The sequence below is a fragment of the Gymnogyps californianus genome, chromosome 20 (genome assembly GCF_018139145.2).
Source record: "Gymnogyps californianus isolate 813 chromosome 20, ASM1813914v2, whole genome shotgun sequence".
NCBI classification, from domain to species: domain Eukaryota; kingdom Metazoa; phylum Chordata; class Aves; order Accipitriformes; family Cathartidae; genus Gymnogyps; species Gymnogyps californianus.
The window spans coordinates 11077376-11101888 of record NC_059490.1 but is presented as its reverse complement, the minus strand read 5'-3'; the positions used below and the strand labels follow the sequence as shown (position 1 = coordinate 11101888).

The following is a 24513-nucleotide window of genomic DNA, read 5'->3' as shown; positions in this document are numbered from 1 at the left end:
GACGTGGAAACATCCCAGCCTCAGCCAGCTCTGGGGAGGTAAAGCCCGGGGAGAGGAGCACAAGGGGGAGGCAGTAGCAGCGTTTCCAAAATCTCCGCACCAGACTCGGCTGCAATCCCAGCACACAGTCGATCAAAGCCACGTTAAATAAAGCTAGCAGTCCTTCCAGGAGGAACAGCTTGGGAATCCTGAGCCCCGTTTCCAGGAGGGCTGGTGACCCCAGCCCACGAGTGTTTCCATGTGAAAGGAGGTTTAATGGCCCTCATTGCAGGGGAGGAATTATCCTAATTAGCCCAGTCACCAGGGCACCTACACCCAGGGCAAGGAGCGGGCTGGGCCTGGGCAAGCGGGGCTCAGGGAACCAGGTGGGGGGTCCAGGCTGGGGTGGGTGCGGGCACGGGCACCCTTCCCGTGATGGGACCACATGGGGAGGCTCAGGGGGCTCGTGGATGCTCCCCAGCCGGGTCCTTCCCTTGCCATCCTGCACGCCCTGTCCCATCCCCACGTCCCATCTGTGCTGCTGCCTTGGAGTAACATCCCTGACAACCCAGCAGTCGTTTGCATGAGAAAATGAGATTAGGAAAGTATTTCAAGTATTTGTGGCTGTTGTTCAGCAGCAAACAAGCCCGGAGCCAGCGCTGTTTGTCCTGTCAGCTGGCCTGCAGCTTGGGAAAACAGCCGGGAAGGCAGTGGGAGACACCTTTGGCACCAGTGGAGATAATGGGGGCTGAATTTCCACATGCCTTTGGGGAATGGTAAATGTGTAGCATGGTGCAGGCAAGGGCACTCGCTAAATCCCCCTCCCAGGGATGCAGTACCTGCATGTGCATGTTTGCAGGCACCCCTCTGTGGCCGGGGGGGTCCCTGGGACAGCCCCTGCTCCTTCACTGATCTCGGGTCTGGGGGAAGTAGTTTTTCTGGTCCCGCTGTCCTCAGCCCGGCCGCTCTCCTGCTCTCTAACCGAAGCAAGTCGCCTGAGAACCAGCGTTGCTCAGGAGGACAGCGCAGCTCGTGACACCAGTGTGTAACGCACGGCGATGCTCCACAGGGTGCAGGCAAAAGGCAGGCAACTTGTGCAGCCGCGTGGACCTCCCCAGATGTACGAGCACATCAGAGGATCAGGGATTTTTCTAGGTTCGGGTGTTTCTCATCTGCTTTGAAATGCTGCTGATAGGAAGTGAAAAGTCAGTAAATTTGGACAGTCCCAGGAAAGAGGACCAAAGGCAGGACTGACAGAAACAGCGGTGTCCGGGAAAGCCTGGGACTGAAACTCCCTGAAATTCCCATCTGAGTTTTGGGCCAGTTATGCTCCCAGAGCAATAAGATCAAGATGAACTCTCTCCATTTTGCCTTTTACAGGAAGAGACACAGCTGACAAATCTGCAAGGCGAGGAGGCAGAGCGGCAGCAGCTCCCAGGTCATCACTTTGTCAAAATCAGCAGGTATCTGCCGTGCCCTCGAGCTCTCTGCCGTGGCTCCTGTTTAGTTTGGCTTCCCCATGGCAGCTGTCACCATCCCTGCATTATCAAACCACCTGCCTGAATTTCAATGAAGTCACCCATATATTCCACAGGAATATCAACTTCCAGGAGCTCTTGGGGGCCTTGAGGTCAGAGCAGCTAACCCGGGGATTTCTGCTGAGCTGTGCTCACACCACCGGAGCTGGAATTTCTCTTGGCTGGGATGTCTGCTGCGGGGCTGCAGGGAAGTGGGGGGGTTTTGTTTAAGCTGTAACCAAACAGGGTTGGCAAAATGTTGTCAGCGTTTACCTGGCCTCAGCCCTGCTCCCTGGCACCCGGAGGAGCGTGGATCCCACCGCGAGCGACAGCGAGGGGGCCAGCTTCCCCCGCGGTCTGTCCCGGGGCATGGCGCGGCACGGCGCGGTGCTTGGCTGTCCTCCTGGGGCTGAGCCGCATCCCAGCAGCATCACGGCTGGTGGGACCCAGCCCGGGAGAAACGAGCCCAAGTGATGCAGCCCAGGGAGGACACTTTCTGCGCATGTTTTTAAGCCAAATGTGGCTCCTGAAATCAACAGAGAAGGCGATTCCTCTGCAGCCTGGGGAACCATCCTGTCCACATTCTTCCCTGGGACCTTCAAAGGAGCTGAGGAATCCAGTTCCCACTAATTTGCTTTGAAAACACCAACCTAAAATTATAATTATGGCATGCTGTATTAGAGGGGAGGAAAGAACCCACCAGACTGTAGCTACCTTATTTTCCTAAGACATGAGTTTTGATGATTTATTAAGACTTACATTTTTAACAATATTATGTTGGTTAATGTTGGAAGATATTCCTACAATTAATGAAAACTTCATAGACTGACTGGGGAAGAAAGAGACCATTTTATGTCCCCTACCAGATGGCCTAAACCAGCTGCTCACTTTTTTCTTTGAACTGTGATTCTAATGACTTCTCTGTCCTTTGAAGTCTGCTTCTGGGCTGCTGAACCAGATGTATTTGCATGATAGTAGCAGAGCACGTTTAACAGTTGCGGACTTGTGCTATTTTCCCTCACTGCCACTGCTGGGTACTGTAATGTTTGCTCTCGTTTGAGGGTTTTGAGGGGTGAGTAAGTGCGAAGGCTTACCAGGCACTGGTAAAATGTGTCTTGGTATAACATCGCTGGCCTCAGTGGAGTTATTCCCTAAACCCACAGCGTCTTTATCCAGCTCTCGGCTGGTTTCGTTGCTTTATAAACCTATGCAGTGGTGTCAGTCTGCTTTCAGTCACAGATTTATTAGGGCCTCACAAAAGCGGGGGCTGCTGTCAAAACGCACGTTTCAGCACCATTTTAAAAACAGAGGACAAGAAGAAAGGAAGAGCTTTAAATATGTATTAAGAAGTTTTAAAAATAATAAATCACAAAATAAAATGGTGACAAAAGGAACAAACCCAAAAAAGGTCCCCGAGTGGGGGTTTGGTAGAAATTTATGCCAAGCAGAGCAGTTGGGAAGACAACGCTGACATTCCTGGCTTTGAAATTTCAAACCCAACGCAGCTCCGCCTGAGTCCGTCCCCAGATGCTGTGAAACCCTGCGGAGTCGCAGAGCGGCAGCCGAGACCCTGGCTCCCACACAGCCACCCCATCGAACCCACTGACGCTGCGGGCACGCGAAAGGCTTTCCAGGACGGAGCGAAGTGCCGGGAGGTGCTGCCGCAGGGTGGGTGCCCAGGGTCTCCCCGCTCTCCATCCTGACCCGAGCCCTGGAGCTGGCTGGCACCGTGGCAGGGTTCAAACCAGCCCGCGGGTGCTGGCTGCGTTATACATGGCACCCGGCTGCGTGCGGGAGGGTGCGACTCCCAGGCAGCGCTTACCCACCCGCTCGATGAGCTTTCACACCAAAACCACGTCCGCGTTTCTTCTGACAGCGAAGACCCTCACAGAAAGGCTCTGCCAGGGTGAAGGCGGCCACGTGCTCTTTTTTACGCCGCCTCCCAGAGCACTTACAGGATATCAAGCAGCTGCTCTCCCCAGAGCGATGGCTGGGCTGGGGAGGCAGAGAGCTCTCTAAAATCATCCTCGTGCAATATTAATATGCTTGAGGCTGTCTCTTTGCTACGTGTTTCACTGTGCCTGCTTCGGAGGCCTGTTAGGGACTTTTGAGGAACAAAGAATAAATGGAAGGATAAAGGTAAGAAGCAGAGCAATTAGCCATAACCAGACAGCCCAGGGCAAAGAAGAAAGCCAAGGCGATGGCGCTGGTGGCACAGCACGTACTTTTCTTACTCGAGGTGCTCAGTCTGATAAGGAAATGAAACGAAGGTAAAGCGAGGTAAACCGGAGGTAGGACAGTCTCTTGAGTGAGGTACCAGACCTTGGCTTCGCCTGGTTGTGACACTGAAGGAGAGGACGCTGTGCCCCGACCCTGCAGCCCTCCCGCTCCTTCCTGGGTGATGCAGATCCCCGTGTTGGCAGCTGTGCCTGTGCAGCAGGGCAGTGACGCTTGGCTCGTCCCCGTTCAAGTGTATTTCCCCATCAGCTGGGCCCTTGCAGTCCTTGGCCTCTCTCCTGGGATCCTATTCACAAGGAAAAGGCGGGAGACCGTCAGTTAATTTGATGCTACCCATCAGCAAGAAATTAATTCCGGGTGAGGTGCAGATCAAGTCTGGAGTAATGTCCTTAAGGCGAGCAGGTTTCTCTTCCCAACCGCCAGTCCCTTGCATCCCCAGTGCTGAAATCTGTTATGATGTCCCATGTCTGTGCCTAAACCAGGTACAGACAGATCTGGGACAGGGCAGTGGGGGTGGGACAGGAGCAACCTGTTGCAGTTCAGCAGCCCTGCAGTCTTATTTCAGGTTACGTCGATCCCTTACTGTTGCTTTTAAAGAAACACGGAGTGTCTTGGTGGTTGAAATCTGCACGGACCCCCCAAACCGCTCCCCCGGGAGGCACGGCGCATGGCTGCGCAGCAAGGCCAGGCCTCAGCGCTTCTGCCCCAGCCAGCGATCATCAGGCTGCAGCCGGGATCGTTCTGGGCGTCGTGGTCACAAACGTGGACGGGCAGTGCCACCTACCGCGGCCCTCCCAGCTACCGGCACCGCTCCCGCCCCGGGATGTGCCCAGAACCACCCGGGGCCTGGCCTCGGGTCCGGCCAGCAGTGAGACCTGGAGCTGTGGCCACTGCCCGGGGCAGACATTCGTGCTTCTCCCGCTGCCCTGCAGTCACGAATTCTCCTTCCTTCCCAGGCTAAGCGCCGTGTGAGCGTCGCACAGCTGCGAGCGTGGCACTGCTGCGAGCGTGGCACAGCTGCAAGCATGGCATGGCTGCGAGCATGGCATGGCTGCGAGCGTGGCACGGCTGTGGGGGTGGCACAGCTGCAAGCGTGGCATGGCTGCAACAGTGACATGGCTGCGAGCGTAGCACGGCTGCGAGCGTGGCACGGCTGCGAGGGTGGCACGGCTGCAACGGTGACATGGCTGCGAGCGTGGCATGGCTGCGAGCGTGGCATGGCTGCGAGCGTGGCACGGCTGTGAGGGTGGCACGGCTGCGAGCGTGGCATGGCTGCAACAGTGACATGGCTGCGAGCGTGGCACGGCTGCGAGCGTGGCACGGCTGCAAGAGTGGCATGGCTGCGACAGTGATATGGCTGCGAGCGTGGCACGGCTGTGAGGGTGGCACGGCTGCGAGCGTGGCATGGCTGCAACAGTGACATGGCTGCGAGCGTGGCACGGCTGCGAGCGTGGCACGGCTGCAGGCCCCGTGCCTGCCGGACGTACGCCCAGGCCTGCAGCCCCTCGGCCGTGCAGAGTGCCGCTCCCTTCAAACCCGCGAGGCCGGGGCAGGCTGCGCCCCTGCCCTGACTCCAGCGGCCGTGCCGGGCCTGCCGCCGACCCCCGGGGCTCCCCCTCGCTTATTGCCTGGCTCCTTCGAGGTGAAAAACGGGCCCGTGGGGCAAACGCAGGCCCCGGGGTGCAGTGCGGGGGCTCTTCGGCCGGGCTGCCTGCTCGCCCCACGCCCCCGCAGCGGGGCTTTACCCGCCGCCCCGACCCCCGGCCAGGCCCGCACCCCGCGTCCCCGTCCCTCAGCCGGTCCCCCGCCCCGCCCGGCGGACGCGGGCCCCGCCCGGCCGCCGTGGCCCGCCCGGCCGCCGTAGCCGCCCCCCCGCCCCGGAAGTGCTCCCCGTTGCCATAGCGCCGCTGCCGGGAAGGCGGAAGATGGCGGCGGTGGCGGGGCCGGAGGAGCCGGAGCCGGGCGGTTCTTTCCGCCGTTACCTGGCGCGGCTGGGTGCCCTGCGGCCTCAGCCTGGCGCGGAGCGGCCCGACGGCGGCCGCCGCACCGAGCTCCACCTGCTCTTCGACCAGCTCATCTCGGAGAGCTGCGGGCCGGCGCCGGCGGCCGGGCCCAGCTCCCAGGTACCGCGGGGCCCGGGCGGGGAGCGGGGCCGATGGGCCGGGGCCGGGGGGCCGGGCGGCGCCGGAGCTCCCGCCGCCCACACTTGCGCGCACACGCACGGGGATGTGAACACGCTCGGGGCGGGGGGGGTGCGGAGAAGGCGCTCGCACGCGGGCGTGCACGTCACGGGAGTGTACACGTCAGGGGAGTGTACACGTCACGAGAGCGCACGCTTACGCGGGGCTCTCGCCCACCTGCATGGGTGCTCGTGTCGGGGACACGCGTGTGCCTGCCCTTAAGGGTGGGTGTGCGCACCGGGGTGGCCGTGCAAGTGCTTTCCCGGCTGTGCACCCCACGGGTGTGCGCAGGCTCGCGTGGAGGCACTCGCAGCCATCTCGCCCGGTGCCTCCAGGTAGCAGCCCTGCACGTACACCCCTGGGGCTCCCCACGGGCCGGCTCGCTGCAGGCCGCAGGTTTTCCTGCAAGTCTTCCGCTCTCCTCCCCACGACCACGTTCTCTCCTGCCTTCGCCCGCCCCTGGGTCCCTTCCCCACCTCTTTGGGTACTTGTGAGCTCTGCTGCCGTGTGCCGAAACCCGGCCGGGTCGGCACACGTGGCCCAGCGGCAGGAGGGCATGAGTGCTGGTGGAGATGGTGGGTGACGCCGGTGAGTGGGCAGTGGGTGGGACTGTAGGCACGGGGACTCGGCAATTTTCACAGTCTACTATTCAAACAATTAAAAATTTTCAAGTCTTAAAGTAAGCCCTTCAAAGCTGAATGCTGTAGTTTTGCAATATTGGTACTGCTTCATCGGGAACATGCTGTACTTCATTATTACACTGTAAACAGTGCCGACTTACCGCTTTTTCTTCATTTTATTTCCAGAGTAGACTTACTTTGCATTTTGGAATTAATTGATTTTTTTGGACAGTGCTCATTTTTCCCCCCTTCTGTCCTTGATCTAAATTTGTATTTTTCTTTTGCCGTTATTATTGGCTTTGCTTTTGCTCCAGTGTTTGAGTGGTATTGTTTGAGCAGCACTCCTGCAATTTGAATCCATGTCGGCATATCCCTGCGTCGGGATGAAGGTCTGTAGATAGCTGAGGGGAAGCTCACTAGCTGGAGTTTCATTTGTTTCATTACGTTGTCTGTGTATGTTGATGTTAGTGGTATCCCCACGCAGATCTGGTTGTGTGATCAAAGTCTTTGCTGATGTGGTTTCCACCTTAGCTTTGTAGTCTCTAAATAATAAACTGAGGCTTTCTTTTCCAGGATGTTTGTGCTCTGCTTGTCCAAGCCTGTCAGCTGGTTCATCTTGATCAGGAACATCTTGTCAGCAAAGTTTGTCAGCTTATCCATCACTTACTTAACAGATTTCAGGTACGAAAAGTTTGGCCTTGTCCCTCCTTTCCCTGTGTGCTGGCCCTCTGGTCCCCCACTAAGCCAGGGAAGCCTTCTGTCTTTTTACGGGGCTATGGAGCCGACCTTCATGCAGAGTTTCTCGGATTTTCACTGTATTGCTTATTTATTCTTAGGTGAGGTTCTGATCTGTGGCTCTAGCATGGTTCCTCATGTAAAAACAGCTCTCAGTCAGAAAGGATGTACCATCAGAAACACTCTTGGCTATAGGACACTTGTGTGGATTTATCCAGTTCTTAATTCTGATTCTGTGGTTGTGTGTAATTTTAAGAGCCAGATGACCCGAGTCTGTAACCAATATATCTGCGTATATTGACTCCAGTGGTACATGATGATATTTTCTTGACCGCAGTCCTTTTCTGTTACAACAGGTGATGGTTGATGAACAGAACTTGAATTTTCTTCTCTCCTACTGCATCTCTGCTCTTAAGCAGTGCAGCTCTTGGACACATGTTGAAATTCTGCAAGCCTTAGCAACTCTTGTTTACAATAATGGACCTAAATGCCAGAAAGTGAGTTTACAAGCTAAGAGAAAGTAACCACAAAAATATTTGCACCCTTTTGCTGTTTCTACTTTCTTTTATTTTTTTTTCCCCCAAAAGAAAGAATAAAAAAGTATCACGTTCTCAAATTGCCTTACGTTTCGTGCTAAGATTAGATGCCGTTTAAATAGTGACTGATATTTATGGAAAAGTTGAATTTCAGGTGTGATAGGTGTGTATACTAATAATCAAGAGATAACAGGATTCTTCCCATGCTGAATACCTCTATACCTGCAGGCTGCAGCTGTAGGGACCACCTATTACCTGGCTTGAGCCAAAGGCACGCTATTAAAGAAGGGCACCAGACTTAGTCTGCAGGCTAACCACCCTGGTATGCCTGTGTATCAGGCAGGAAGAACGCGGGGAGCTTCAAATTGCACGTTACTCAGCAGGCTCCATTGAGGATCCTGAAATTTATCCTGTAACCAGATCAGGTCTTTAGTGTGCGGAGGGCTCAAAGCCATTTCAAACTGGAGACTATCAGGTATCAATCCTGAGGTTTGTACGAAGCTCCTTGTTGCTGCAGTGTGACTGATAGTGTTTGTTGTGTTGAATTGTCCTGCTGTCACCAGCTCTTGGCAGCTTGCAGAGCAGTTTCTGCTGTTGGGCTGAAGCGCGGGGTGGTGATGCTAGCAGTTTTGGAGCTGCCAGCTTGCGTGGGTTTGTAGCCTATATAACCGCAGCGGTTTGGTACAGCAGTTGTTACTAACTTAGCTTTATGTCTGGGAAGAAAGCATAAACTGGGACTCAGTCTGAACTATGCTCATGCTCAATTTTGAATACAAAATAAGAGAACTTTGGAAATTAATATTTTCATGTCATTTTTTATAAACATAATCTGTCTATGGAATCTGAAACTGTAGCTGACAAATCTTTTTTTGTAGCGTAGATGTGTTTAGCTACCAAACAGAAGAACCAGGAGGCTGAGGGAAGAGCACTGACCCCTAATGACTTTTGGTGGTTTGTTTTAGTATCTCTCGGATTTGCTGGGCAAGACTGGGCTCTTGGTGCAGTTCAGTGATTCTGCTCAGCCAGACGTGGAACTCAGGAGGGCAGCAGTACGCAGCATGGCAAATCTGTGTCTCAGGTGCGTACAAGCCTTTTCAGATGGTGGAGTGGGTGCTTTAGAAGCTGTACATCTGGCAGCACAGACAGCTCATCTGCTCTGTGCTAGGAACAGCAAATTCAGGACCAGTAAGGTGTACATGCATGAATTTGAAATGTAGAACTTTAGTGCTCCAAGATACTGTGGATAAAACCATAAACTCTCCGTCTTCCAGAAATAATGTTACAGAGATCAGTTTAGGGAAGAAAAGAAAAAATGTTGTGCTGTCTGGTCCCTGCAGTGATTCTTTGGGTTAATTTTGCATAAGAAATGGTCAGCTACAAGTTTTTATAGTGCTTGTCAGTTATTCTTTTGCAATTCATCCATTTTTCCATTCCACATGTAAATAAGCTGATGCCACAGCAACATCAAATCTTCATTAACTGCTGTACAGGAAGAATTTTGACTAACCAGACTCTGTGGGCAAGCAAGCAATTAATAAAAGCAATAGATATTTGGACTTGCTGTAAAGAGTTTTTTGGTTAATAGTTTCCCTGAACAGATGGCTTTGTTTTTATTAAAAAAAAAAAACAAAAAAACCAAACAAAAAAACAAACACACACAAAAGCTTGGAATTTCAGCACTTATAGATGAAGTCTGAAGAACTACTTAATGTAAATAAAAGCAACATCTGGCAGTTTGGGTCATGATGGTTTTTCTATGTGGAGAGTTGGGATTGTTTAGCCCGGAGAAGAGAAGGCTCAGCAAGAATCTTACCGATGTGTATAAATACCTGATGGCAGGGAATGAAAAAGACAGAGCCAGTCTGTTCTCAGTGGTGCCCAGTGAAAGGACAAGAGGCAATGGGCACAAACTGAAATACAGGAAATTCCGATTAAACGTAAGAAAGAAAGAAAGAAAAAAAAGAAGTAAGGATTATCGAACACTGGAACCAGTTGCCCAGAGAGGCCGTGGAGTCTCCATCCTTGGAGATATTCAAAACCCAACTGGACGCAGTCCTGGGCAGCCTGCTCTGGTTGACCCTACTTCAAGCAAGAGGGTTGGACTAGATGATCTCCAGAGGTCCCTTCCAACCTCAACTATTCTCTAATTTCAGGAAAATCACTTGCAATATTAGAGTTGTCCTGTGAGTATTATCAAACATGCGTTGATGGCTTGAAGTAATTAAATATGTTGGAACCAGGTGCTTAGGAATCCATTACAAAAGAATTTGTTTAATGACTCTAAATCCACTGCAACAATGGCCAGCTCTTACTAAATGGTACTCAAGGTAGCAAAGATGAAGTGATGCAGTTGCCTTCTCTATTCATGTAGTAAGTCAAGTGGATATTAAAATGTTTCAGCACATTAAGGTTGCCCAGACTTCATGGAAACTAGGGAAATGGCAAAAGTCATTCTAGGCCCTTTTCAATGCCAAATTTTGCCTAAAAAGCATTTATAAGCATGACAGCTTGTTAAGCTACGCTTGGAGAGTCATTGTAATTGAGAAGGTGGCCACAGAAGCAGAGGAGGTGTAGGGCACGCTATGATTGTACTAGCTCTTTGTGCAGAAGGTTTCCTTTTGTTCTTTGTAGTGGTAGAGCTGATCCCTGTCAAAGAACCATCCATCTGGGGCTGTGCTCTTCAGGCTAGCAGAGGGCTTGGATCTGAGCTTGTGTAACTTTATAAAAAGCTGTGGGACAGACTGTAAACCAACCATTTGTCTCTTCCTGCTTTAATTTTAGTGTGCCTGGACAGCCATACTTGGATGAGTCGTACAGAAGTGTCTGTTTTCAAACTTTTCTAAGTGTTCTGCAGTCTTCAAAAACCTCTGATGTAGACGACATCACTTTTTGCATGGTAAGTGTCAGTCTAATTTTCTAGAATACTCTAATTAGGAGATTGTGCTGCTGGGATATTGCAATTTGGAATATATGAAATTTGGAATATTGTCAACTGAGATTTTGCTTAAATAGTCTAATTTTTTTTTTTAATAACCACAAGTAACTGTCCCGGTAATTATGTTGAGAAAAACCATGATTGCCTAGAAGGTCACTTGAAAGAGGTGAACCTTCCGTGTTTTGGGAAGGAAAAGTAAGTGATTCTGTGTTTCGGTTTTCAGTTACTGCAAAGTGCACTGAAAGGTATTCAGTCGCTTCTCAATGGGGGGAAGATGAAACTGATGCAAACTGACCAAATCGGATCTCTTCTTGCAGTATTAAAGGTAAATACTTAAATTCACTGTGAGAAGGAGGCAGACACTGGAAGGTGCATGTTCCAGATGCTTGTTAAGTGGGAAACAGTAGAAGACAAGAAAGAGGGAGCGGAGAAACCTGAGCTTGGGGGGAAATGTAGTGTGAGATATAAAGAAAAAGACATTGAGTTTCTCTCACAGCATCTTAACTGCACTTCCCACAAAGAATGTGAGAGAAAGATGGGAGGCTCATTTTTTTTAGACCTACTTAAAATCTTTCTAGATATAGTTGAATTTCAGATGTTGGATAGCTGTTACGTAGCATGGGGAGAGGCAAGACCTGGGGGAAGGATCACAAGCCCAGCTGACAATTGATGAACACCTGAGTAAATACACAGTAAACCTTTGTGCATCAAACAGGGAAAGAATGCTAATGTTTTTGTTACTGTTGTAGAAATGTATGTTTCACGGACTGCCAGGACTGAGCATAGAAATGCCTGCAGCCCTGTACCCGGCTCCATTGCCTCAGTATGATAAAAGGTCGCCCGTCAAACAGGAACAATCAGAACCGGCCGCCTTTAAGCAGACAGGGGTAAGCTGAAATTATACTGATTCTACTGCGTGCTCATTGTGTGCGTGTTTGTTGCGGTTGTGTGTTACCTGACGTGATATTAGTGGCTAACAGGCTCTTTGTGTTCTGAGCATGTGATACATTTCACGTTCTTTGCTTTAAAGGTATTGATTATAAATCTCTGCACTGAGTAAAATTGCTTTGTAAACTCAGATGACAAGAACAAACGGCTCTGCAGAGATTGGTTTTCCTGAGTTAAGCTGTGTGCATCAGTTATTCATCTATAGCCAAGAATTCTTGGCCTGCAGACATGGGACTGGTGTGTGCAGACTAGCCAAAGCTTTTTATTTTATAAGTTACATTTTCTCTCCTAACACTTGTGCAATTGTTTGACTCTTTCTTAGGGAAGTCAAGTTCATCTAGACGTTGATTTCCTCCCCCCTCCCCCATCTGTTCTGCTTAATCCTTCTGCAGGTTATTTTTTAACCCTGTAAACACTTTGGATTACCGATTATCTGAAAGACATTAGAGAAAATAAAGTTGTATAGTCATGTTGACTTGTTTCTTTTTAGATGTTAAATACCTACTGTAAATCTAAAAGAACTACAGGAGTATTTATTGTTCCTCTTCTTTAATCACTTTCGTGTGAAATATGATTTTTAACTAAAAGTTTTCTTGGAAATCTTTTGCTTTACTGATGAATAGGCCAAAGCTTAATTTTTGAGGCTATTCAGATATAAACTGCTTATTTACACTAAGGTATTACTACACTGATGTTATTGTTGCTACTAATAAGCAGTTTGCAAACTCTCAGATACTAAAGAATGATTGTTTCTGTATGTACTGTATTGCACATACATATAATTGCACTTATGTGCAGTATTGTTGCATCAGAAGATGCTAAATAGCTGTGATGACTCTTGGTTAAACTAAATCTCATCTAAAAACTCATTTAGAAACTTGTGTAATTTGATGTTGATGTACTATACAGAAGGCATGATTTATTATATTAAACTCTCTGCTTTTATTCTGGATTGGCAATTAGTTTTGTTTTCAGATAAGATCTTTTTCCCTTAGATTTACAACTAGAAAATGTTTGCACATCTTTCTAGATATTATTTCAAAAGATTAAAAAAAAAAAAAAATCTACTTTTTTGTCTTAAAACAGAACCGAAGAAAAAAGTCCAAAGGGAAACAAAAGAAGGGAGAGCCTGGGGAAGAAGGAAGAGAAGATTTGGGTGATGCAGGAAATGAATCAGTCCTTGGAGCAGACATGCTGAAATTACGCTTGGGGGATGTGCAGAACAGTCCTTGTTCGGATCCTCGGACTCGTGCATCAGATGTTGCATTCGTGCCTGCTGGAAAGGATCACTTGTCTTCACATTATACTAGTTGGAAAAGAATCAGCAGCAGTGAGTCGGAATATTCTGATGCTGAAGGTGGAATACAGAGCAAAATGAGGTGATGGTTGTTCATGTAAACATAAAGCATGGTAGCAGAGTGTGCTGTTGTTCATAACAATCTAAGCTCATGTATCATGTTAAAGCATGCCTTTTGTTCCTGTAGATCTGGCACAAATTTTACATGTGTGCAGACTCTTAAACTTCCACAGGATCCTAGCACTTTGTTCTCAATCAAAACTGTTGAGGAAATCACTTTCCCTTTTGATTTATGTGGTGATACAAGAAAATTGGAAGGCAGCCATTTGTATTGGTTTGAAAGTAAATTTGTTCTTTCTCCTCCTGTTCTTGGTCTAAAAAATTTCTTCTCACAGCTAGCCACTAACGTAAGTGAAAAAGTTTAAGTCCATTACTTTTCACTGCTGCTATTTCATTAATCTTTTTGTTTGTTTTTAAGATCTTATCAAGCCAATGTTCGTCAAGGGGCTCTAGCCTGTTTCCTCTCCGCTATAAAATCAATAGAAAAAAGAGTTCTTTATGGCTACTGGTCAGCATTTGTTCCTGATGCACCTGGGATTGGCAGCCCCCAGTCAGTGTCCTTGATGACTATTGCTTTAAAGGACCCTTCTCCAAAGGTGAGGCAGTTCTGAGTAGAAAAAGCATTGTATTTTTCCCATATTAATCTTAAGAGTTGTTTTCTCTGGCCTTCAGTAAGTACTTTGGCTTGTATCTGTGTTGCTTGGTCACCATACCGCAAGAAATAAAAGAGGATGTATTGGTTAAGGAAACAAAGGATTGGTTGTATACTGCTTAAAGTTATGAGAAAAGATAGTTGGAGTTGAATTTTGTCTTGCTGGAGAAAGAGACTTTCAGAAATTTTAAAATTCTCCATCAGCTCGAAGGCAGTGTTAAAAGTGGGTAACAGAAATGTTTTATCATTTCAGACCCGTGCCTGTGCTCTCCAAGTTCTCTCAGCCATCCTGGAAGGTTCTAAGCAGTTTCTTTCTGTTGCCGAAGACACTAATGATCACAAGAGAGCTTTTACTCCCTTCTCCGTAACTATTGCTTCTAGCATCCGGGAGCTGCACCGCTGCCTGCTGCTAGCCCTGGTGGCAGAATCCTCTTCTCAAACACTGACACAAATAGTCAAGGTAACTGTACTGTAAGTGTTTCAAATCCTGCCCAAGAGATGATATTGGTCTCTAGATTAAGTCTTGAAGCAAGATTGCACAGAAGTTATTGTAGCTGTTGAGGACTAAGGTGGTGGGGGGAAATAGACTGTTGTCTCACAAGGCTTCAATGACTAAGTCTTCCTACAGAGTCCTAGGGTTTCTTTTCTCTTCAGCACAATTCTCGTGTTCCTGCATTTCTTTCATGTAGTCTTTTTGGAGCTAAATGAACCCATGAAATTATTCTGAAGACTCACGTTGGCTTTAAAACTGGAATCCAAATTGGCAAAAAAAGCTTTCCATGGGCTACTGAAATTCCTTGGTCTTTGTGTCAGTCACAGTAGTTAAATACTTGTTCTTAGGAGCCAAGTTTGTTACCACTTTTCAAACAGTAGATAATTTGGGGCATTTGTTTTCAGGTGCCCTCAGATAATTAGCTGTCTGAATGACCTAAATTGCAAATGTAAAAACAAATCTGTTGGAGGCAGGCTGACATTGTAACCACCGCTCCATGTATGTTCTTTTGTGTGTTTCAGTGCCTTGCAAATTTGGTTTCAAATGTACCATACAGCCGTTTAAAACCTGGGTTGCTGACAAGAGTGTGGAACCAGATAAAGCCATACATTTGTCATAAAGGTTTGCATTCTCTTTGGCTGGAGCCTCTTTGTATATGTTATATCTTAATTCAGCATTGGTTATTACAAAATAGTTGGGGACTTTCCCCTCGCCCCGTGCTTCGTAAATACATAAACGTATGTATTGCTGTCGAATTTTATGTTATGATCTGTCTTGTCTGCTGAAGGAAGATGCTAATGGACTGGCTTTTTCTTCCCCCGCCCTTTTCTTTCTTGCAGATGTTAATGTTCGAGTTTCTAGTCTCACGTTATTAGGGGCTATAGTATCTGTCCAAGCACCTTTACCAGAGGTGCAGTTACTCTTGCAACAGCCCAATTCTTCAGGGCTAAATAATAGTGGTAGCGCAACCCCTCACCGTTTTAATTCTTCTGAGCAGTGGAGAAAAGCACTCCGCTCAGAAGGGGAGCCTCCAGATAATCCAGCAGGATGTACATCTTCAGAACCATGCTGGCTTCTCCGTCTCTGCGTTTCCATCATCGTTCTGCCCAGAGAGGATTCCTGTTCTGACAGCGATGCTAACTTTCCATCGTTTTCCAGCGTTTATGAACCATGTCCCCTTCGACTGGAATCCTTACAGGTGGGGATGAACAGCTAGCTTGTGAAATGAACAGCTTGGTACAATATCAAATTACCTCATGTCAGTCAAGCCTCAGTCGTGGCTTGACTTTGCTCCTAGCTCTTTCAGTGAGATTTGGCCTAAACCATTTGCTAGTGCAGCATGTCTGAGCTGCTGTGACTGAAAGAGCAGTAACATTTTGATTCTGTGCCTGTGGCCATAGCATAACTGTCCCACAGTAAACCTGCTGCAGCAAGTTCATCTGCCTGTGATTTTTGTTACCTTTGTTATTTTTAAATATTATTTGGTTGTGTGTGCTGGCATCTGGTGAAGGCTGTGAGACTTCCCCATGCAAACTCCTCCATACAGAATCTAAGTTAAAGTTTTGCTAGAAGACAGTGGGGAAGAACCTTGCAGTCAAAGAACAGTCTGCAAGGAACTACGGAGTGATGCTGGTATGACTAAAGGAGTACCTGTAAATGTTGAGACTTGGCCTTGTTTTTCTTCATGTAACCACAGAAAATAGTAAGATTTTGTAATGTGCATCCCGAAGAGTCTTACTCTTTTTCTGGAACAATGAATATTTGTTAAATCCAGCTTCACAGAATGCAGCAGCAGTATTACAGGAGAGTGTTGCTCTTACAGGCACTCTTGCTTAGTTTTTTAGCTACAGGAGACCTCACTTACAGTAAATAATTCATTGTCTTGCTACCTGATAGTGCTTTTGTGGCCCTTTTTTGAACAGGATAATGGAATAGGGAGGTTTTTAATTAGCTGTAGTATTCTAGAAGTTGTGCTGCAAGGTGTATCTGTTACATCAGAGTTTAGTATATGGTCCCAGTGTTGATTAGCCCGTTAACATCCTCTCTGTGTGTATTTGGGGTATTTTGGTTTAATAGCAGGAAAAAACGCTGAATGGAATTTCTTTTGTTTGTGTTTAGGTGCTGGCTCTTCTTGTAAAAGGTTATTTCTCTATGGCTCAGAGCTATTTCCTAGAACTTGGAGAAGTGGCTTGCAGATGCATGGAAGAAATGGATCCATCCATTCAGCTTCATGGAGCCAAAGTAAGAGCATGACGAAACATCAACGTTGTTTTACCAGGTCAATTTTATCTATTAGTGTGCTTTGCAAATACAGATGAGTAGCGATGAATATTCAGAGCATCTATGTGTGTGTGATGTAGAACACCGTAAAGAGCTGGTGCCTGCTGTAGCTCTTTGGGAAGTGCAGTACCCTGACACTTTCAGAAATGCACCTTCTGCTTCCAGTCTTGAATTCTCAGCAGAATTCTGTTGCTCTGCTGAGCCACCAGGAAGCTTGGGAAATGCAAGGACTGTAACACTGGCCGTTCTCTGATTTAGCATCAGCTGGTGCAGGAACTGTAGTCTGTCACCCAAAGGAAAGCTCAGAGAGATTTCCTCTTTGCGCGGCAATTTGTTATGCTGTTCTAGCTGGAGACTTTATCTAAGAAAGGCTTTTCCTCCAGTTTCTTCACTAGCAGGGACAGAATAGAGTCCAAAACAATACTGAATCTTTTATTTTTGTTCCCTGGGTAAGTAAGTATAGCCCTAGGTAAAGGTTACTATAGTTCCATGGTACACGAGTCATCCCTGATAAAGACCTAGTTGCTTTTTGTTTCCTTGCAGCTTCTGGAGGAGCTGGGCACAGGTGTACTACAGCAGTACAAGCCCGATTCAGCCGTTGCCCCTGATCAGAGAGTGCCTGTCAGCGTGGTAAGTGTGTGGGCTCCCTCTGAGATTCCACTTCACTGAGCTTCCTTTCTTGAGCTCGCTGCAAAGTCACTGGCATGGATAGAGATAAATCAATTGCAGGAAAGCAGAAAGGGCTCAGTACCCTGCGGCTTTAAAGGTGCTGATACATACAATTTTTGTAGACTTCCTGCATTATTTTGGCATTTGTTTTTATCTGTAGGCAGGTGCGTTGTTTGGGTTTTTTGTTTTTTTTTTCTTCTACATGATGTTAACACTGCCTCTGTGCCTTTCCTCATCCCTCCTCTTCCTGCCTGCTGTAAGCCAGGAAGCTGGAAGAACAGCACTGATTTTGCATGCGTCATTACTGCTGCATAAAACCTAGACATACACTTTTAGAGTTTTGGTGAATTTGCATTGTTACAAGAGCCAGCCTACATGTTCTGGCTGCTCACAAGTGCAGAGAGAGTGGCCGGAACCATAATATATGTGATTCCAGAAAAATCCATTGTTTGAGGCTGTTTGTTGGATAAGTTTGCGGAAGCTGAGGAACTGGCATTCTAGTAGGAACGTAGGCCTGTTTAAGTCTTGCTTCTGTGAACAGAAGGCAAGTTTAAAAATTTCTTTGGCGTATGCTAAGTTTTGAGCTGGTCACCAGTGACCCTACAAGATAGGAAAGGTGTCCAGTAGCACTGGGTTCCTGTTACTTGATATGAATGTAAATTGTCAGGCAAATGAAAATACCTAGCCGTGTGGATTCAAGAATGGAATTGTTATTCTACCTAATGCAATCTAATCTGAGTGTATGTGGCCTTAAGAAGGAAACAAACAGAACTCAGTGAATAAGTACTCGATAGCAGTACTAAAATGTCTTTAAAATGTTTCTGAATGCTAAGTATTTTAGGCTTTCAAAGAGTGGTAATCACTTTCATGTGTGATTATGCTATCTGCTGTAAGTATGTCTTAAAGATGATCATAGGAAAAGACAAAGTGCTATAGAACTTAGGCATAATTGCTGAGTTTAAATAGGTAAACCTGGCTGCTTCTTCTGTAGGTTGTAACTTTCTGGACTATGATGTTAAATGGCCCTTTACCTGGCACTCTTCAGAACTCTCCACATGCGACTCTTCAGACAAGTGCCTGTGATGCCCTGTCCTCTATCTTGCCAGAAGCTTTCAGCAGTCTGCAGGTAAGAGAGCACTCCTTAAGCATGGCATTTTTACCTATTGAGGCTTTATTCTTGTCTACCAGATTACAGTAAAGCCTTTTAAAACTTATAAGGAGAGGGTAGAGAAATCTTCCAGAATTTTTTTTTTTACATTCTGAACAAGTTGTGACTACTGAAGACTGGAACAGGCAATGCTGGGAGTAATTAGTCTGTCAAAACAATTAAACTGTGGGTCACAGAAGCTGTTTGGCCCTGCCATGAATACTCAGCCTTGGCGATGATGCACAGGAGATGGAGAGCAAGAATTTCTTTGCATGAGGGAGGGGTGAAGGGCTGGTATTTTGCTGGTTAAGTCTTTGAAGAGACAGCTGAGCTAACAGCCATGGACTGACGTTGTTCACCAATTTGCATGCATGGTTTTTTTTTCTTTTCGCTGGCTTTTAAAACACCAAACTGCGGTGATCGCCCTGGCAGAAGCAAACAAATGTGTTGGCCTTACTCTCCTTTTGCAACATGAAATATGCTTTTAAACATGAAAGCCTTGGCAGTGTATCACCGCTGCATTGTGCAGCTCCTTTTGTGTCACTGTGCCCTTCTTGATGGGGAGTACTCTGCCAGATCTCATTTGCCCAAGAATTGCTAGTACAGCAGTATCTCTGGAATTCTCCGTCTGGTTTCTCCGAGTACAGCATGTACTTCTTCACCCTGTACTTTGATCCCATACACTCTCTTGTCCCTGTGGCCGTGTGGGGTCAAGTCAGTGCCCACTCTGACCCTTTGCTCTGATGAAACAAAGATCTTTGTCATGGGTTGGTAAACTGACAATCTGTCCAGGATGAACTTAATCTGCCTGGCTGTCCTTGTTAATGAAGGGGAAAGAGTGAAGTAAGACAGGAAAAAGCAACCGATCCAGTCTGTTTTACCTCTGATGGGCCATGCCTTCTGCGTTTGGATGATAGTTAATATTTTGGTTTCCTTTGTGGTCTTAATCTAACAGCAACAAGATCATGTTTGCTGGAAGCATTCCCGTTTCCTGTGTGGCATCCTGAAATGCCAGTCAATTTACTGAAAAGAGTGCGCTCCGAATGGTAGCTTCTATAGATTCCACATATTAGGATCATTCAGAGTATTTGTCAGTTGTCTGTCTTTGTGGGACAGAGATCTTTTCAGTTTCTCTCTATTGCCATGACTGCTTATCGTTGCAGAATGACCAGCAGATACTGTGCGTCACTCTGCTTCTTGGCCTGAACCACAGTGAGAACCCGCTGGTAAAAGCTGCTGCTGCACGTGCGCTTGGAGTTTACATCCTCTTCTCTTGCCTTCGGCAGGTCAGAACTGGCCCGTTTTTCTTATTTCAAGCCATTTTATAATGGGTTTGATGAACCATAAGATGTGGGACATGAGTTCTTTTGGAATGAATTGGCCTTCCTTCTTGCTTTTGGTCTGTAGTGTGTATATAGCTTTTCCTTACTGTCTCCAGACCTGCTCTTGCCTTCTGTGTGGTGAACAGAACCAGTGCAGTTTTAAGTGAAATGAAGGAGAAGCCAGAGTGCCTTGTAAGTGAGAGCAAAAGGAGGGGGGTCAGGATCTTCCCCGAGCTCTCAGGGACAGAAGTGGGAAAGGCTAAGTTGGCACAAAGGAGCTGCAATAGATGAGGTAGAGCTGGGAAGAAGGGACTGTAGTTTTTGCAACGTGGCCTTAAATGAGTGATTGTAATAAAAAAATGATGCAGTAGCTGACGTTGAGATTTGATTCCAAAATATTTTGAAAGAAAATCCTTTACCATAGGCAACGGAATGAAAATGCAATGTAATGTGCCATAGAAGAGAAGATTAGACAGGGAGCTCAACAGGGAGTTTGGAGAAGCAATTACTTTAAGAGTGGGATTTGACGAGTATAAGATTGGCAGGCCAGGTAATTATGTTGAAATCCAAAGTAACTAAAACACCAATGAAATTAAATAATACATTGAAACCTTTCAGCAACAGCTACCCAAGAGAGTGGGGAACTTGGTCAGCATGCAGGCTTAGACTGTTAATTACAGATCAAACAAAGCTGTACAGAGAGCACCATAAACATGTGAAAAGTTGTTGCCTAAAAAAGAAGAGTATATGACTAGAGCTGGTCTCTGTGCAGGTATCGTCTTCCCTAGAAAGGCCAGAATGTGTATGTTACTAAGGAAATCACCTGAGTTTTAAAAACTCTCTAACTTTGCAGCAGTTTTTACATTTATAGGATGTGATGTTTGTGGCAGACACAGCAAACGCTATTCTGAATTCCCTCCATGACAAGTCTCCGAACGTCCGTGCCAAAGCGCTTGGTCCCTGGGCAATCTTACGGACACTCTGATCATCAACATGTACGTAAGCGCGCCTTGGCCTGCAGAACTCCTCTCTCTGCCTGTATTCCCGTAGCGTCAGACAGAGGGTACGGATCTACTTAGTATCAAAAAAGCCAAAATTTGGCTTGGATGCTTCTTTTTAACCACTCTTCAGCTTGTGCGCCTACCAGTGTATGGCACTGTATTATAAGTATCCCATAGCCATCTGGGGTTGAGTTCTACTAAACTGCTTGGGCTTAGGTCTTTCTAATCATTAGTTCTGGGGTATATTCCAAGTTTACTTTTCAGTTTTCTATTTCTTGTATGTTGCTTTGTGTAATTGCATGTTCCCTGGTTACTTTACTTTCAACCTAACACAGAAGTAAAATTAATAAATATTTAACACTTCCTCAAGCCAAAGACTGAAGGAAGTCTAACCTACCGTTACATTTTTAACAGGAGAAATAGTTATCATATATTCCTGCTACAGAATTGCCTCTGAGCAATTCATTGCCCTCTGTTTTTTATTACAGACTTAATGCATTGCTAACCAGCTTTCTTGCATTGATAGTTTGGTTTTAAATTAATAAACATAGTGGTCACATGTAGTAAGGTCTGCCTTACATATTAGCCTTCTAAAGAGTGAAGGTTGTTCATACGCCTTTCTAAAGGATTGTATCACATCTCTGGGGATGGATCATCTGAGCTGGCCTTTCACAGTGTGATTCTTCTGCTAGGGAAACGATGGGACAAAGTTTTCAAGAGGAATTTTCTGATCTCCTGCTGTTGAAAATGTTACGGTCTGCGACTGAAGCATCCAAGGACAGAGACAAGGTACGACTGAGGGGAAGGAGGGTGGAGTTATCATAGTGTAGTTAACTCTTGCATTTTTATTTAAAAAAAAAAGGAAAAAAGGCACCAGTTACTTTGGGGCGTTTTGCCCCAGCGGATGGGGCGCTGCAGCTCAGCATCCTCTCTTTAGGGCTGGCGTTTGGAGGTTTCCCGTGTTGTTTGACCTGCAGGGCATTTGATGGCGCTTTTCCACAGTGCAGCGGGTTTTTTGGGGGGTGGTTTTGGGTTTTTTTCAGAGTGACCATTTGCAGAGAATGATCTTTTTGGTGGCATTTAGGAAGTTACCATCTGATAAGACACCAGTCTGATTCCAGATGGGCTCCTTGTTGGCTCTGAGCATGATTTTGTAGCAGGCTTGACAAAAGCTTTGCCTGTAGCTGAAAGCCAGAATCGTTTTTTTTTGTGTGTGTATGTGTATTCCAGGTAAAGAGTAACGCAGTCCGGGCCCTTGGGAATGTGCTTCATTTCCTTCAGCCGTATCACATAGCAAACCCCAGGTTTAGGGAAGCCATCGAGGAATCTCTTCAGGCCCTTATTTCTACTGTTCAAAGTGAGGCCACTATGAAAGTGCGCTGGAATGCTTGTTACGCGCTGGGGAATGTATTTAAGAACCCTGCCTTGCCACTCGGTGAGTAACTTGTCCCGCTGGCTTTGGATTTGCACAGCAGGTTGTGGTTTTGATAAGAAGGTCTCTGTTACAAATGTGTTGGGGAAGAGGGGAGAAAGCAAACTGAGCTCCATCTTGCTGTCAGCTTTCCCAGAACTCTTGCCAGTGAAATAGGCTCAGATCCTGTGAATGCTAATACAGGCATAACTATTCAGTTGGATATCATGTTAGAAAAGAGCGTGAGGATGGGATTATAGCTGTGAATAGATGCAAAATGTCACTTTTCCTCTTGCAAAACTTCAGGAAATCAACTTTTTAAACTAATTCTTCATTTCATAACCCCCGATTCTCTCATTTAGACTGGAATAAATACAGTAAGTATAAGCCCATTAAATATTTAGGAGATACATTTACAGTTTTGTATATTTTGACTGATTGAAAAGGGTTTTTTTGGGTCTGGGGTTGGTTTTGTTTTGTTTTTTTTTTTAGGAGAGGCTCCTTGGACCACGCAAGCCTATAGTGCACTTTCCTCAGTAGTGAAGTCCTGCAAGAATTTTAAAGTCCGAATCAAATCGGCCATGGCCCTCTCCATCCCTAGCAAGAGGGAATGCTACGGCTCCACTGAGCAGTTCTGCCAAATCTGGAGTGCCTTGGTGGTTGCCTTGCAGAAGAGTGAAGATACCGAGGACTTTCTGGAATTCAAGTACAGTGCCAGCCTCAGGACGCAGGTCTGCCAGGCTCTGCTTCATTTGTTGAGTCTGGCAAAGAGCACAGACCTGCCAGTCATTTGGGAAACCATAAGAGAAAACGGGGATGCAATCAAACCCTATGTCTTGCAATATCTGAAATCTGGAGTTGAAGAAAACGAAGCAGGAACGCACACGGACTTGTGCGAGAGGGAGAGAGTATTAAAAGGAGCTATCGAACATCTCGGTGGGATAGAGAAACAGCTGGAGGGCAAAGCTAGGGTAAGAGTATCTGTTTATCTGGAAGATGTCTTGACAAACCATGCCAATGCCACTGAGCTAACAGAGGCTTAGAAAGAAACACCTATTTCAGTGACCAATAACTTACCCTTCTGCCTGGGCACAGAGAAGAAACACACTGCTTTCGCTCACACAGGGCATCCAGAAGAAAAGTTTCCTGTTGCTGGTATTAAAAAATTTATTTAAAACTTAAAATCATTCATAATGCCTGCTGAAAAGATCTATAGAACTTAATTTTCTTTTTTTTTTTATTTTTGTGTTTAGTGAACTCTTAAGTTGTCCTCGCTTGGTTTTGTTTGTACACTTAACTGTTACAGCGTTACCACTTGGAAAACAAATGCCTTTTCCTTCTTTGTACGTTTTATAAAAACAGCCTGTTCTCTCAGCTTATCTAAAAGCATTTTGTTACTATTGCTGCTGTATTCAAAATCATGTTTGTAAAGGAGGGGTCTGGAAGAATTTTGTTTTTCTGAGCGCTGCAAATGTTGTCACTCCTGTGTTCCCGCAATAAACCGAAATATGCCAATATTTGAATAATAGCTTAGAGCAAACACACTTTGCCTTTACCTGTCTGCGTTCCTGGTGTCGTACACCTGGCCTGCGCCTCCCTGCTGCCTTCGCTCTTCCTGTCTTCCCAAAACTCGAAATTCCTTGTTTCCAGGTGGATTGTACTGTGCTGCGTAAGCCAGAAAATTCAAAGTAGGTCCTCCGAGGCTGGAATTTTGACTCTTCAAGCAGTGCTACCCCTGGGGCTCTGTCGCCTTTCTGCGGGAGGTGCAGTGATGTTCTAAACCGCGCGTGGGTTTGTTTCTATTTCCGAAGTTCGGTCCCCTTCCCATTCCTTCATGATGATGTTACTTACTCTGTTTGCTGTGTGCTTACTGCGCTGATAGCCGGTGGAGGACTGAGCTCTCTGATGTTGCTGGGGACAAATCAGTGCCTCCAGGAATGAGCCTGTCTGTGGGGCACTTTGAGAATTAAGTGCCTGCTGTCCTAACCTCTGGGTGGATGTTTGAACAGAGCTCAGGGCAAGCCCTGGCTGTTGTAAAAGCTCTTTGGGATACAAAATTTGTCTGCTTTGTTTTTTCCATCCTCACCGCTGGTTTCAGTGGGGCTCAAGTAGCGTGAGTATCCGAAACCCCTTCAGAGTAATGGAATCTTTTTCCCTGGATGTATGGGGCCAGTTCCCTGCCGAGAGTGACTTCTCCCGCTGTAACAGCCTGCGGCAGGAGCGGCTCTGCCAACGTCTGGCGTACGGTCGGGCCTGTCTGAGTGCTTTGAAAAGCTGAGCAGCTGCCTGGGATGGAGGCTGAGGAAGAGAGCGGCAGAGCTGAGCACCGCTCCTGGGCCCCAGCACCACCCTTGCTGGTCCGTAGTGGGGCACGGGCCCCATCCTGGCTCAGGAGCACCCCTGGCTATGCTTCAAGTTACAGATTTGCACTTAAGCTGACGCTTGCTCCTTTTCTTTCTTGTACCTGTACCCATCTTTGAGTTTCCACCATCT

At 46.8% G+C, this 24513-nt stretch overlaps 1 protein-coding gene across 1 annotated transcript; it reads left to right on the top strand.

The window, feature by feature from the left end:
- The first annotated feature begins 5659 nt into the window (after nt 1–5659).
- HEATR6 (HEAT repeat containing 6) lies at nt 5660–23870 on the top strand. The gene is given in 21 exon segments (XM_050909066.1): nt 5660–5857; nt 7108–7215; nt 7626–7766; nt 8768–8883; nt 10587–10701; nt 10964–11065; nt 11490–11627; nt 12775–13067; nt 13464–13641; nt 13951–14157; nt 14712–14811; nt 15030–15388; nt 16309–16431; nt 17014–17100; nt 18131–18265; nt 19450–19572; nt 20480–20555; nt 20558–20603; nt 21302–21398; nt 21840–22044; nt 22513–23870. Coding segments are annotated over 21 exon segments (3498 nt in total). The 3' UTR covers nt 23064–23870.
- The last annotated feature ends 643 nt before the right edge of the window (nt 23871–24513 follow it).